The 13,701-nt window shown below is 31.9% G+C and overlaps 1 protein-coding gene across 2 annotated transcripts; it reads left to right on the top strand.

The window, feature by feature from the left end:
- The first annotated feature begins 2,468 nt into the window (after positions 1 to 2,468).
- Positions 2,469 to 12,227, top strand: LOC100801143 (4-coumarate--CoA ligase-like 9). 2 transcript variants are annotated; one of them, XM_014772119.3, is made up of 6 exons: positions 2,469 to 3,627; positions 6,310 to 6,496; positions 6,659 to 6,801; positions 10,319 to 10,386; positions 11,479 to 11,581; positions 11,957 to 12,227. In XM_014772119.3, exons 1-6 carry the CDS (start codon positions 2,617 to 2,619, stop codon positions 11,996 to 11,998), a joined length of 1,554 nt encoding a protein of 517 aa, XP_014627605.1. In that variant the 5' UTR covers positions 2,469 to 2,616; the 3' UTR covers positions 11,999 to 12,227. The 2 variants fall into 2 exon arrangements, with proteins under 2 accessions (XP_014627605.1, XP_003553866.1); XM_003553818.5 differs by having other exon boundaries at positions 2,470 to 3,627; positions 11,977 to 12,227.
- The last annotated feature ends 1,474 nt before the right edge of the window (positions 12,228 to 13,701 follow it).

The raw sequence follows: 13,701 nt of genomic DNA, 5'->3' as shown, positions 1-13,701 counted from the left end.
ATTAAAACTGTAATATTTTAAATTTTTTCTCTAAGTAAAATAATATCAAAATTCAAATTTCTCTTGTCTTCCTTGCATACATAATTTGAAATGTTGTCATTTAACTGTTGATGAGATAAATAATAAAATCTAAATTAACAATTTGAAATTATTGTTATAAAAGATAAAATGGAAGAAAAAAAAAAAGAATGAAAGAATGATTCTCAAATTGTCAACTTTACGAGGTGTCTATTTTTCAGAATCTGAGTATCCTAGTTGATGTGAATCTTACAGGGCAGATCGATCGCTTGATACAGGCTACGGAGGTTTGGATGACGCCACTTCCGATCGGAAGATAAGTTAGGGTAGACGCTACTTCCGGTGAAGGAAGATAAGTCAGGATAGACGCCACAAGAATTACCTTGATAAGTCTGATAATTGGTTCAACAAAGGAACCAGAGAGAAACTCTCACCCAATTTTATGAAAATGCCAAAAGTCTTTTCTTTTTATTCAAAACAAAAACCAATACTTATAGTGCATATGAACAAAAAGATAAAAATTTTGGGCCAAAATTACAATAAATAAAAATTATAACTAAAAAAACATATTTAACTTGGGCCTTCGAATTAATCTGGGCCTTCAGCAACAATTAATAGTTTTGATAGTGTCTCTGCCTCTGGGCCTTCATCCTTCTCCACTTGGGCCTTCATCCTTTTCCACTTTGGGGCTTTATCCTTCTTCACTTGGGCCTTCGCCTTTCTCCACTTGGACCTTTAGCCTGTATTTGACCAATTTTAAGATTCTCATCACTAGTATACGTATACTTCTTAACAACATAGTAGTAACTCCATCATTAATGTATATGGTAACAGAGCATAAATTGCTGATGTGATTGTATGGGAACAGACCAGGGAATGAAAAAAGTGATATTTTCATGTAAATATTTTTTTTATCTGTCATGTCAGTTAGGATCATCTAGTGTGATTTAATTTTGATTTTTCTTTAATAAATGATGAATTTGTTGTAAAAAAAAATTAAACAAAAAATTAGTCACTATGAAATAAAAGAAAGAAAGAAGATAACAATGTAGCACCCATATGCACTTAAAATCGTGGAGAGAAAGGGAGGGAGATTTATCTAACGGCTAAAAATTATAATCTATTCTAAACATAATAAGTTTGAATTATTTATGCACTTAATTTAATTAATTTTTTTTCCTTTTTTAGAATTTACATGTTAATATTTTAAAATAAAATAAATATATAAATATAAGTCAAATATTTTCTCCATTTTTTATAATGGATATTAATTTAATTCGCTATTAATTGTTGTTAAATTTGTATATTTTATTAATAGTTAATATAATATGTTAAAAATTTAACATAATACGTTTGAATTATTTATGCAAAGTTAATTAATTTTTGTCTCTGTTTTTTCACTTCCACTTTATTTTAGTAATTGTATATTTTTAAGAAGTGTTCAAAATTAAAAAATATTGGCACATAATTATATATTTTTGGAAGTGACAAATTACTCACACACTAAATTACACGCAAATGGATCCAATGAAAAAGGACAATACGGTAATTAACAACTTTGAATCCAACGATGAAACAACTAACACAATGGGGACAAATTGTTCAAATTAGGTCCTTTTTAAAAATTAATTCCCAAAAGGGGGCTGTTTTGAAACTTTTTTCAGGAGGGTCTGTTTCTGAAGGGGACTCGCCAGTGGAGTTGGCGAGTTGGACACGTGGCGGCGCCTAGTGGACTCGCCAGTGGAGTTGGCGAGTTGCTGTCCACGTGGCGGGTCCCGCCACTCGTACTGGCGAAATGCTTTTTTACGGAAAATTTTTTTTTAACTTCAAACGGATATAACTTTTGATAGGAATGTCCATTTGAGGCCCATAATATGTCAAAATGCTCGAAATTGAATGAAGAATCCCTTGGCAAATTCCCAAAGGGGATTTGGTCAACTCATTTCCCAAAAAATGCCTCTAAGTAGCTCAAAAATAGGATTTAAGATTAAAAGAATGGGTGGTTGAATCTTAAATCCATTTTTTGGGAAAATGAGTTGACCAAATCCCCTTTGGGAATTTGCCAAGGGATTCTTCATTCAATTTCGAGCATTTTGACATATTATGACCTCAAACGGACATTACTATCAAAAGTTAGACCCGTTTGAAGTTAAAAAAAATTTTTCCGTAAAAAAGCATTTCGCCAGTACGAGTGGCGGGACCCGCCACGTGGATAGCAACTCGCCAACTCCACTGGCGAGTCCACCAGGCGCCGCCACGTGTCCAACTTGCCAACTCCATTGGCGAGTCCCCTTCAGAAACAAACCCCTCCTGAAAATAATTTCAAAACAACCCCTTTTAGAAATTAGTTTCTAAAAGGGACCTAATTTGACGAATTTGCCCATGGGTTCCCACCTACTATACAAAATGAAACAACTAACACAATGGGTTCCCACCTACTATATCGCCAACTTTCAATCCAACGATTCTGATGAAAAACGTTTCACTTAAGTATGCTAGAATCCATCTTGTAATAGCCAACAAACATTAAACACCAAAAAGTTAGCATTATTGGGAGAACCAAGAACGTAACGGTTAACAGCAACTACTTTGTTTCACATGGACGAGAGAAAAAGAATAGATCCAAGGAGCGGTTTCAACCGCGCTTCCAGAATCTTCCACAGCCTCAAGCCACCACTCCCCCTCCCTCCTCCCAACGCCACCTTCTCCGCCACAACCTACGCCCTCTCCCTCCGCCGCAACTCGCTATTTCCCGACTCCACCACCGCCCTCATCGATGCCACCACCGGCCACCGCCTCTCCCACTACGAGGTCATCAACCGCATCGAAACCCTAGCAAATAATTTCACCTCTATCCTCAAACTCTCCAAAGGCGACACTGCGCTCATTCTCTCCCCAAACCTCATCCAAGTTCCAATCCTCTGCTTCGCACTTCTTTCGCTTGGCGTGGTCGTCTCTCCCGCGAACCCTATCTCCACGCGCTCCGATCTCACGCGCTTCTTCCACCTCAGCAAACCTGCAATTGTCTTCACAGTAACTTCAGTCGTTGAGAAAACACAAGACTTTCATGTTAGAACCGTACTCCTCGACTCGCCCGAGTTCGACTCGCTCACGAAGACTCGGATTCAGATACATCCTCCGAGTCCACTCGTTTCCCCCGTGACTCAATCTGACGTGGCAGCGATTTTATACTCGTCGGGGACCACGGGGATGATGAAGGGTGTGGTAATGACGCACCGTAACCTAACGGCGTTAGCCGCGGGATACGACGCCGTTAGAGTAAACAGAAAGTATCCCGCGGTGTTCTTCTTTACGATGCCGTTTTTCCACGTGTACGGGTTCACGCTCAGTTTTAGGGCAATGGTGCTGTCGGAGACGGTGGTGATAATGGAGAGGTTCAGTTTGAGGGGGATGCTGAGCGCCGTGGAGAGGTTCGGAGTGACACACCTGGCGGTGGTGCCGCCGCTGATGGTAGCTTTGACGAAGGACAGCGTCACCAACGGGTACGATTTGAAGACGCTGGAAGGGGTTACGTGCGGTTCGTCTCCACTGGGAAAGGAAACCGCTGAGGCTTTCAAAGCAAAGTTCCCCAACGTCATGATCCTCCAGGTTTGCCTTCGAAAATCATATATAATGACATAAAAATTGAAATTATATTCATAAATTCATAGATATGAAAATCTATAGGGTGATGCTTTTGTAAAGAAACGAGGATAACTAAAGTATTTCATAAAATTAATTCTATATTTATTTTGGGATTTATTACCTAAATTTTATACTTTTCAAACTTATCATTTAAGTCCATATAGTTAATATCTTAATTTTTATACTTATCAATGAAAAATGGCTGGGATAAAATTTTAATTTTTCTTATAAATCGAATATAAAATTTATCAAATTAAAATTTTTGAGTAGAACTAATAAAAATTAAAAATTTGAGGTTAAAAGATACAGTTAAGCGGTTATTAATTAATAACTATATATCAAAACACATTATTATTACTGGTTAAAAAAAAAGTACTTGGTATCTCTATTTTCATTTTAAAAAAGAAAAACTAGACAAAGAAAAGTAGTGGTAGTAATTTTGTTTAGGGGAGATGACATCAATTATATCTTGAAAAGTTATATATATATATATATATATATATATATATATATATATATATATATTAAAAGGTAATTTAAGAATAAGAAATATGTATTTATTAATAGTTATAGATTAAAATTAGGGGATGAAAGATACAATTAAACTGTTATTGATTTTTTTTAATAACTACAAATCAAAACACATTATTATCACTAGTTGGAAAAGAGGCACTTGGTGCCTCTGTCTTTATTTTTTTTATAAAAAAAATAGTTAAAGAAAATAAAATAGTGGTAACAATTTTTTTAAGGGAAATAGCACCCGTTACATTTTGAAGATTCATAAAAGAAAAAAAAAACAATTATATATTAAAGGTAAATTAGTAATAAAAAATGTATATGCCAAAAAAATAATTATCTTTTTTATTAATAGTTATAGATGAAAAAATTGACTGACGTCCGCATTTCACTGTTAGAAATAAAAACAAATTAATGATTCGAAAAAAAAATGATAGGTGAAAGAAGTAGTATATTTGTGCCGTCTAACATTAATTTAAATTTTAAAATTGGTTTTTTATTTTTATTTTTTAGTTTAATTTAATCGTTTAACTTGTTTTACGTTAATCTTTACAGGTATAAGATTTTCATTGCAATCTTACTATTTCAAAATGGAAAATGTTTGATAAATATCTAATGTGCTATTTAATATTTAGAGAGTAAAAAAATAAAAATAAATATGATATAGTTTAAGATGAGATAAGATGAACAATAAAAATAAATAAGAAATATTGATGAGATATTAAAAATAAAAGATAATTTACGTATAATTAGTCTATCAAAATCTATCAATGAATTACTATTTTAAACTTTCAAGATTTTATGTTTTTTCACTAGTGATGCCCCTCACTTGGCCCAACTTTTTTCAAGCTTAACTTCTCTTTAGAAGTAAAAGCTGGGCAAACACACATTAATAAAATCTCTTATATAACTTTTTTTAAAGAAAAAAGATGAAACTTGGTAACTTAAGCTACTGGATCTTATCGTTAGCTTATGTGCCGCTTATTATTATTTTTTTAAAAAAATAGAGCTTATGCTCTGCATATTTTACAAGACCTTCTTCATTGATCCCCAACTCATAAAGACACCACTTAAATTAAAACAAATAAAAAATTGAATCATCACTCAGCGGCTACAAAGCAGTGTTGAAGGCCAAAATTTCGTCATATAAATACGCCATTGTGCCTTATGGCGCTGCCATGGTGGATTTTCCTTAACAAATTGTCTATAGAGGTTGACAAAAAAATTCATCATGCCATGGCACCACCATAATTTAGTCAACAGAGATGTTGTCTTTGATTCGAGCAATCCATATATCTTGGCCTCAACCACCCATCCCCATCTCGAATCTCTAAGATCCAGGCTCAAATCAAACTCCATTTTTTTGAACTCTCGAAGAATGAATTCCTTAATTTGTCAATTTAGTAGTCAGCTAGCAAATGTCACTCTTGAGTGCATAATGAATCAATATTGATGAATTTTATTCATATTTTTATATTATTATTTCATCTTTAGCTTGCTTGAAATTTCACTACTTACATTCTACCACTTCTATTTGGGGAATCTATTATTCTCCAACGGAAAATGTATGTTCAAGTTCATAATGTACCAAAAGGTTCAGAATTTATGATTCTAATTTTCACTTTGTATTTTTTTTAAGAAAAAAATATAATTTCAATTATTTTTTTTATAAATTCTACAAAATTACAATGTAATGGAGCTTCACTCTCGTCTCTTAGATAAAAACATATCCAAACAACTTTTAAGTTATATATATATATATATATATATATATATATATATATATATATATATATATATATATATATATATATATATATATATATATATATATATATATATATATATATATATATATATAGGGACATACATATTTTAAGAGAATGACAATAGAGAAAAATGTATAGGTATAATGGGTAATATGATATAACAGAAAAAAAAAGTATTGATAAGTTGTTTAAAAATGAAATGATTGTTCTTAAAATAAAGTGACGGAGTTATATAATTTTTATGACAATTTTGTATAACACTTTTTTATAATAGTATCTTTTTATAGATAGTGTGTTAACAATTTTTTGTATATATCAAGAAATTATACTAATTTTAGTTTCTCGTATGTAAATTATGAAGGGATACGGTTTAACAGAGTCAACTGCTGGGGTTGCCCGAACATCTCCAGAGGACGCTAATCGGGCAGGAACAACAGGTAGACTGGTATCAGGAGTGGAAGCCAAAATTGTGAATCCAAATACAGGAGAAGCCATGTTTCCCTGTGAACAAGGAGAACTTTGGATCAAATCACCTAGTATTATGAAAGGTAATTGATAATTAATTAATTAAAAACAAGACAAGAATTTCATGTGCAGGAATTTTGTTTCATCAATTTAATTAGTGTTTAGCTTGTTCTATTCACAAAATCATATATATTAATACATTATTGTTACCATACACAATGCATGTATGGATGATGTTAAGACAGGTTATGTTGGTGACCCTGAAGCAACTTCAGCAACTTTGGTGGATGGGTGGTTAAGGACTGGGGACCTCTGTTATTTTGATAACGAAGGGTTCTTGTATGTTGTAGATAGATTGAAAGAGTTGATCAAATACAAGGGGTACCAGGTAACATATATTGCTATAAAATATTTGTAACATATTTGACAAATATTAAGTATAAATGATATTTGTTGATCTATCCGGTGTCATTGTTGTTGTAGTATGAGTTTTGTTATTGTTGTTTGTCCCAAATCCCAATCTGGGGTGGAGGGAAGGAGCAGGAGCAGTGGAGAAATTATTAAGTTGTTCATATCATCTTATTTATTGTTCAATCAATAATCAAGTGACAATAAATAATTATTTTAAAATGTTAAGTTATCTAGATTCACATGATTATTGGATGGGATCAAGAATGATGTGATGATTTTATTTTGGTCCACCAAATAATTTCTTGCAGCAGGTCGCCATGGTCACCCCTATTTATATAATTTTGATACAATATTTGATGGAAATGTGATGTTGGTCCCCTTTTCATCTTCTCAATTTTGTTTAAGCATATTTACCGTCTTACACTCTGTTTTGCTTACAATTTTTTTACTAATTTTGCTTTCTACTAAGTTTGTCTCTTATTTTCTTTATTTGTCATTTTTTTCATTTGCCTTAGCCCTTAACTTTAGTTTTCATTTTTCTTTTTATTAGATTATTATTAGCAGTAGGCTATCGTGATGAGTGTTACGATGTAGGTCATGAGGATGAAGAAGATATGAGATTCATCAGAGAATGAAAGGAGAGTCGAGAGAAGTTTGAGAAGAAATATCCTTGTGATTTTGTATTGAATGAGTGAGTTAGTTAGAGACCCCTTATTTAGAGTAGAGTTGACCAAAGTACTTCTTGTTATTTGATAGGGTCCTATTGATTATTATTTGCGTTGAGGGTCATATTCTTTTAGTTAAGTTATAACGTCGATTTTATCATTTTAAAGGCTTTCTTCCTAAAGTCGGATCTTACCAAGATCTCTAGCTTAGGAGACCTTTTAGACGTTAAGTTGATGTTTACCCTGAAACAGTAGCCTTCAAGTCGATATTACTGTTGGATCGAGTGGCCTCAGAATAATTAAGAAGGGGGGGTTGAATTAATTATTCCTAAACCTTTACCAATTAAAAAATTACTCTTTCAAGGCTTTTACTAAATTGTTAAGAGAATGAGGAGTAGAAGAGAAACTTAACAAAAAGTAAAAGTAGAAATTAAATGCACAGCGGAAAGTAAAAGAGTAGGAAAGAAGGAAACAAACACAGGAGAGTTTTTATACTGGTTCGACAACAACCCGTGCCTACATCCAGTCCCCAAGCGACCTACGGTCCTTGAGATTTCTTTCAACATTGTAAAAATCCTTTTACAAACAAAGATCCACAAGGGATGTACCCTCCATTGTTCTCTTTGAACCTAGTGGATGTACCCTCCACTAGAATTGATCCACAAGAGATGTACCCTCTCTTGTTCTCAGTCAAACCCAAGTAGATGTACCCTCTACTTGTACCACAAAGGATGTACCCTCCAATGTGTTAAGACAAAGATCTCAGGCTATTAAACATTTGATACTTTGTGAATGGGGATACAAAAGAATTCTCAGGCGGTTAGTCCTTTGAACACTTTTGTATAAGGGAATGGGAAGAATCAAAAGAATTCTCAGACTGTGTCGTTTTGAATTCTTTGACAAGGGAGAAGGGAGACACAAAAGAATTCAGGCGGTTAGTCCTTTATTCTTTTGGAAAAGGGAGAAGAGAGACACAAAAAGAATTCAGACGGTCAGTCCTTAGCGAATTCTTTTTGGCAAAGGGAGAAGAGAATGAAAAGATGAATAGCACAAGTTTTCAAGATTTGGAAAACCAGAAAACTTCAGAAAGCTTTTGGTACAAAGAAGAAGAAGAAGAAGAAGTTCAAAGAGATTCAAGGCTTGTAAAGGATTGTAAGAGATTGATTGGAAAAGTATTCAAGATTTTTTGAATTGCAAAACAAAGCCTTGCTTTTATAGACTCTTCATGTCTGGTCAAGAAGATCATTCAGAAGAGTTATAACTTTTAGAAAAACTTAAAACTCATTTGAAAAATTCAAAACCTTTTTGAAGAGTTACATCTTTTGATTTTTTCAGAAACAGTCACTGGTAATCGATTACCAAATTAGTGTAATCGATTACACAAAGCTTCTAAGTGAAAGGATGTGACTCTTCACCTTTGAATTTGAATTTCAACATTCAAGGGCACTGGTAATCGATTACCAAAACATTGTAATCGATTACAGCCTTTTGAAAATAATTGGAACGTTGTAAATTCAGTTTGAAAACTTTTTCAAACTCATTTTGCTACTGGTAAGCGATTACACCAGAGAGTAAAAACTTTTTGGTAAAGGTTTGGTCAAAAACTCATGTGCTATTCAAAGTTTTGAAAAAACTTTTTAATACTTATCTTGATTGAGTCTTTTCTTCATTCTTGAATCTTGAGTCTTGAATCTTGATCTTGATTCTTGAGATCTTGAATCTTAAATCTTGATTCTTGATTCTAGGCTTTCTTCTTGAGTCTTGAATTCTTCTTGATTCTTGAACTCTTGACTTGTTCTTGATTCACTTGAGTTGTTCTTTGAACTTTGAGCTTTTTGTTCATCATCTTTGTCATCATCTTTTATTGTCATCATTGCTATCATCAAAACACTTTTGAATCACATTCACCATAAAGCTTTGCTTGAAGTTTTGCTTCTACAATTACTTTATAGAAGCAATATTGATTTTACACGTAAATGAATATTTATCACAACCCATGAACTTTCGAGTTGATATTGCTTTGTAGAAGCAAATATTAACTTTACAAGTTAAATGAATATTTACTCGGTAACATTATGCATTTGTTCTTTCCTGGATTCATTTGACTATATCATAATATAGTATTTTTTGGGGTTTACATTTCTTGCATCTAATTTTTTATTCTTTTTTTTTTTTTTGTCTTATTAGTTTATTTTATTGTCTATTTGAACATCTATTGTTTTACTTATTTTTATTTTTCTTTGATGAATTAGTAATTTGTTTGTTATATAAAGGATATGAAGAAATATTATTTATTAGTTAGTAATTTAATGCTTTTAAGGGGTTATTTATTGGTTTCTTTAGAGGTATTTATTAGTCTTTGACTTGTTAGTTCGTAATACTGTATTATTTTTTATCTTATTAATACTTATTATTGGCATGCTTTTGCCAAAGGTAATTTAAAATAAAATTTTATGTATCTTATCTGAGAATGCTATGTTTTTGTTATTTTTTTAAAAGAATGCTAGCAACATTTTCTTTAATACTTTTCCTATGATTAATCCAAATTTATTACAAAATCAATTTATAATTTTGGTGAATCTAATTTCTAAATAAATCAAGAGAGTGAGTTATAAAATGAGAAGTGAATCCCAACAAAATTATTTGATTTTTAATAAATTTTAATGTGACTGATATTTCTCTTATTTTCTTTTTACCTTCTTCCTTTTGCTTTGATCGTGATTAGTCGGCACTTATAATTTATGACTATTTCTGATGACCACCCTTAAATAAAAATGCTGGTTTTGTCCTGTGTCCAATGTTATTTGACAATGTCACTGTATATTGTAGGTTGCTCCGGCAGAGCTCGAACAATATCTCCTGTCTCACCCAGAAATAAATGATGCCGCGGTTATTCCGTAAGACTTACCTAACGAATCAAAACTCTAATTAATTTTGTAATAATATTTTGCTTTGTTTTTAAGTGTTTAAGGTAGAAAATATATAATTTTATAAAAGTGCGTTAATATTTTGTACCTGATAAAATATATAGTTAAGAAATATTTTTCACTTCTGCAAAAAAAATCACAATGATCAATTGCTAAAACGGAAAATAACTCTTAAAAATTAAAATAAATAAACATCACAAGCACACACACCTACACCCAATTTTTTACGCTCTTATTTAATTATGAAATATTAGTATTTTAGCATGTGGATTACATAAAATAATATTTATTTTATACACTTAAAATTTATTATAAGTAAATATTTTAAAATATATAAATTATATAATAATTAAATTATATAATAAATAAATATTTTTGAACATTTAAATTTATGATAAATAATATATATTGTTATTTTTAATTATTGATATTTTTTTTAAATATTAAAATTCAAGTTAGAACTAAATATATTAAAAAGATAGATTAAAAGAACTAGGAAGTTAATTAAATCGTTCGGTTGATATTAAAAGTACATGAGGATATATCATATGTGTTAGAAGCATATTTGAATTTTGAAGATAAAATAATATTTAAATATTTGAAATCAATATTCAGTTTTTTTTAGGGAATCAATATTCGGTTATTGTTTGTTCCGTAGACATTAAAATCATAAGAGAATATATCAAATAAATATTAGTAATGTAATTGAATTCTTAAGATAAAATGATATATTGAAATTAGTTTCTAATACTAAGTTACAACTTGTTAAATCATTTAGTACTTGATATTAAAATCATAAAACTTACTACGGTAGCACATCCGTGTTAAAAGAGTGAAGTTTGTCACTTCACGAAAGAATATTTAAATAAAAGTGAATAGTTTTACACATTTATATATGTAGAAGGATTATGCAATTGAAAATCCTTATTCTCCACTACAAAGGCAATAATTTACAATCCTTATTGAAATTAATAGGAAGTTGCAACTCACACAATTCACAAAGACAAGTTTTTTGTATGGTATCTAAGAAAGAATTAATAACACTTCACATGTCATTAACAGATACCCTGATGAAGAAGCCGGCCAGGTGCCCATGGCGTTTGTGGTAAGACAACCCCAAAGTTCCCTGAGTGAAATAGAGATAATTGATTTTGTAGCCAAACAGGTACTTATTTCCTTGTGCTTTCTTTTGACCATTGAGATTTTCAATTGAGAAATGATATCAAAATACATTTGCACTCTTCGTTGTTGACTAATATTTATTAAAAATCGCAGTATTTTTTAGAGACCTTCTTACTTAATGAGTTTTTCTCATAATTTTATAGCCTTTAATTTTTAATAAATAGTAACTTTTCTTTGGTAGAAATTAAATAAATGTTAACTAAAAATAAAAATAAAAACATATTAGAAGAAGTCTATTAAACAATGTGTTGTTAATAGTCCGATCCTCTTTTCAGTTTTACTCCACTACCATGCATTTCCCCTTCTTGTTTGCATGTTGAATGTTATGGAGCTATATCATATTGATATTATTATTTAGTGTTTTTTTCTTGGCTGCAGGTTGCACCATACAAGAAAATAAGGCGTGTAGCATTTGTTGATTCAATACCGAAGAATGCCTTAGGAAAGATACTAAGGAAGGACTTAAATAAACTTGCTCTCTCTAGGCTATAATGCTTCATTTTTATTTTATTTTCGTTGGGGGTGGTGTGGAATCAGTTCGGTATATTTAAATAATGAGTGTTGCTAGGTGCACCTAGCATTATTGTTGGTACACCCAGCATTTTATAAAAATGACGAAATTGCCCTTATTTGGTTTTCCTCTTACGGCGTAAGAAGAAAAATAATAATTTATTAACTACATATTTAAAGATATTGTTTAAGGTTATTTTATACATATTAATAAAAATCAATAAATACATAAAAGATAATAATAATTTTATAAAATTAATATTATCATCATTAATTTAATTTTTATTTTTATAATTAATCATATCATTATTAATATTATAAAGAATATAAAAAAAATAATTAGTATTATATTAAAAATTAAAATACTAACTACTTTATAATACATTTTTTTACATGATCATTAGTATAAGTGGGAAAATAGTAATTATAAGAGAATTTAAAAATATTAGTACATTATATAAAATAAGGATCTTAGATAACGAATGATGTTCATTTTTTGTTTAATTTTTTTTACACCCTTTTCAACTTCTTTATTTCAATTATATTTAAAGTTATATTTTAAATTATTTTTTATTAGTTGGTAAACTAAGTTAACTAGACCATTTATAATAATTTACATATACTATAACTAAGTTAACTAGACCATTTTAATAGCACGCGGTATATAGACACAAATGGAATACACAATCAATGAAAATAAATAAAACTAACATTAGTAATGAAAATAAATAAAACCAACAATACTCATGAAATGAGTTCATGTACAATATCTGTATATACAAGGAATATCAATATAAAATATGTACATAAACTACGCCTGATCAGTGCGTTGCCTGCGTCTACACCTAACGTATACTAGATGGTCCTGTGTCACACTCCTGGCCAATCTAAGGCATTCTTCGATCACCTCATGTGCCGATGAGCCAGGCATGACCACCCCTAGACTCAGATGGCGCTTCAACCTCTCAGCAATGTCATCACAAACTTCCTGTTACATACAAAACAAACTGATTACACAAATTATTATGCAAATATTGAGGTAAATGACGTAAATTATTAGTATTACTTACCACTGCATGTCTAGACTCCTCCGTAGATGTGGACGATGCTCCTGGCTCTAGCACGTGAGGGATATCCGTCTGTGGGGCCTGAGGGACGACTCGGGGCTGCGGGGCATGACCATGAGGCAGAGGATCTAATGTGTGGCCTGGTGTCATGAAAGGATGGGAGATGCGGAAGAACCAATCGATGTAGTCACTGGAACACGCCCCTAGCACAACGCACACCTCGCCTGCTGGTACGATATGATCCTCGTAGTGCATCCACCTGTCGTGTATATCATCATACGAAACCCATGAATCGACAGGAGGAGCAGGAATGGTCTGCGTGTAGCCAAACTGCCGCACGACCCTCTCCGGTCGTTAATAAACAGCAATAGGCCCCCAACGCAAGAGACCGAAATAGCATGATCTGGCGTGGAAGTCCCGGACCTCCCGATGCTCCCCATAAGGGATCCAATAGACATCCGAAATCCGGAGTCGGTCCAGGCGCTCCCTGTACGCCGGCGTGCGAATGCTCTTCACGGTCTTCTTC

This window comes from Glycine max, chromosome 19 (assembly GCF_000004515.6).
Source record: "Glycine max cultivar Williams 82 chromosome 19, Glycine_max_v4.0, whole genome shotgun sequence".
Taxonomy (NCBI): domain Eukaryota; kingdom Viridiplantae; phylum Streptophyta; class Magnoliopsida; order Fabales; family Fabaceae; genus Glycine; species Glycine max.
This window is presented reverse-complemented; position numbering and strand designations above follow the sequence as displayed.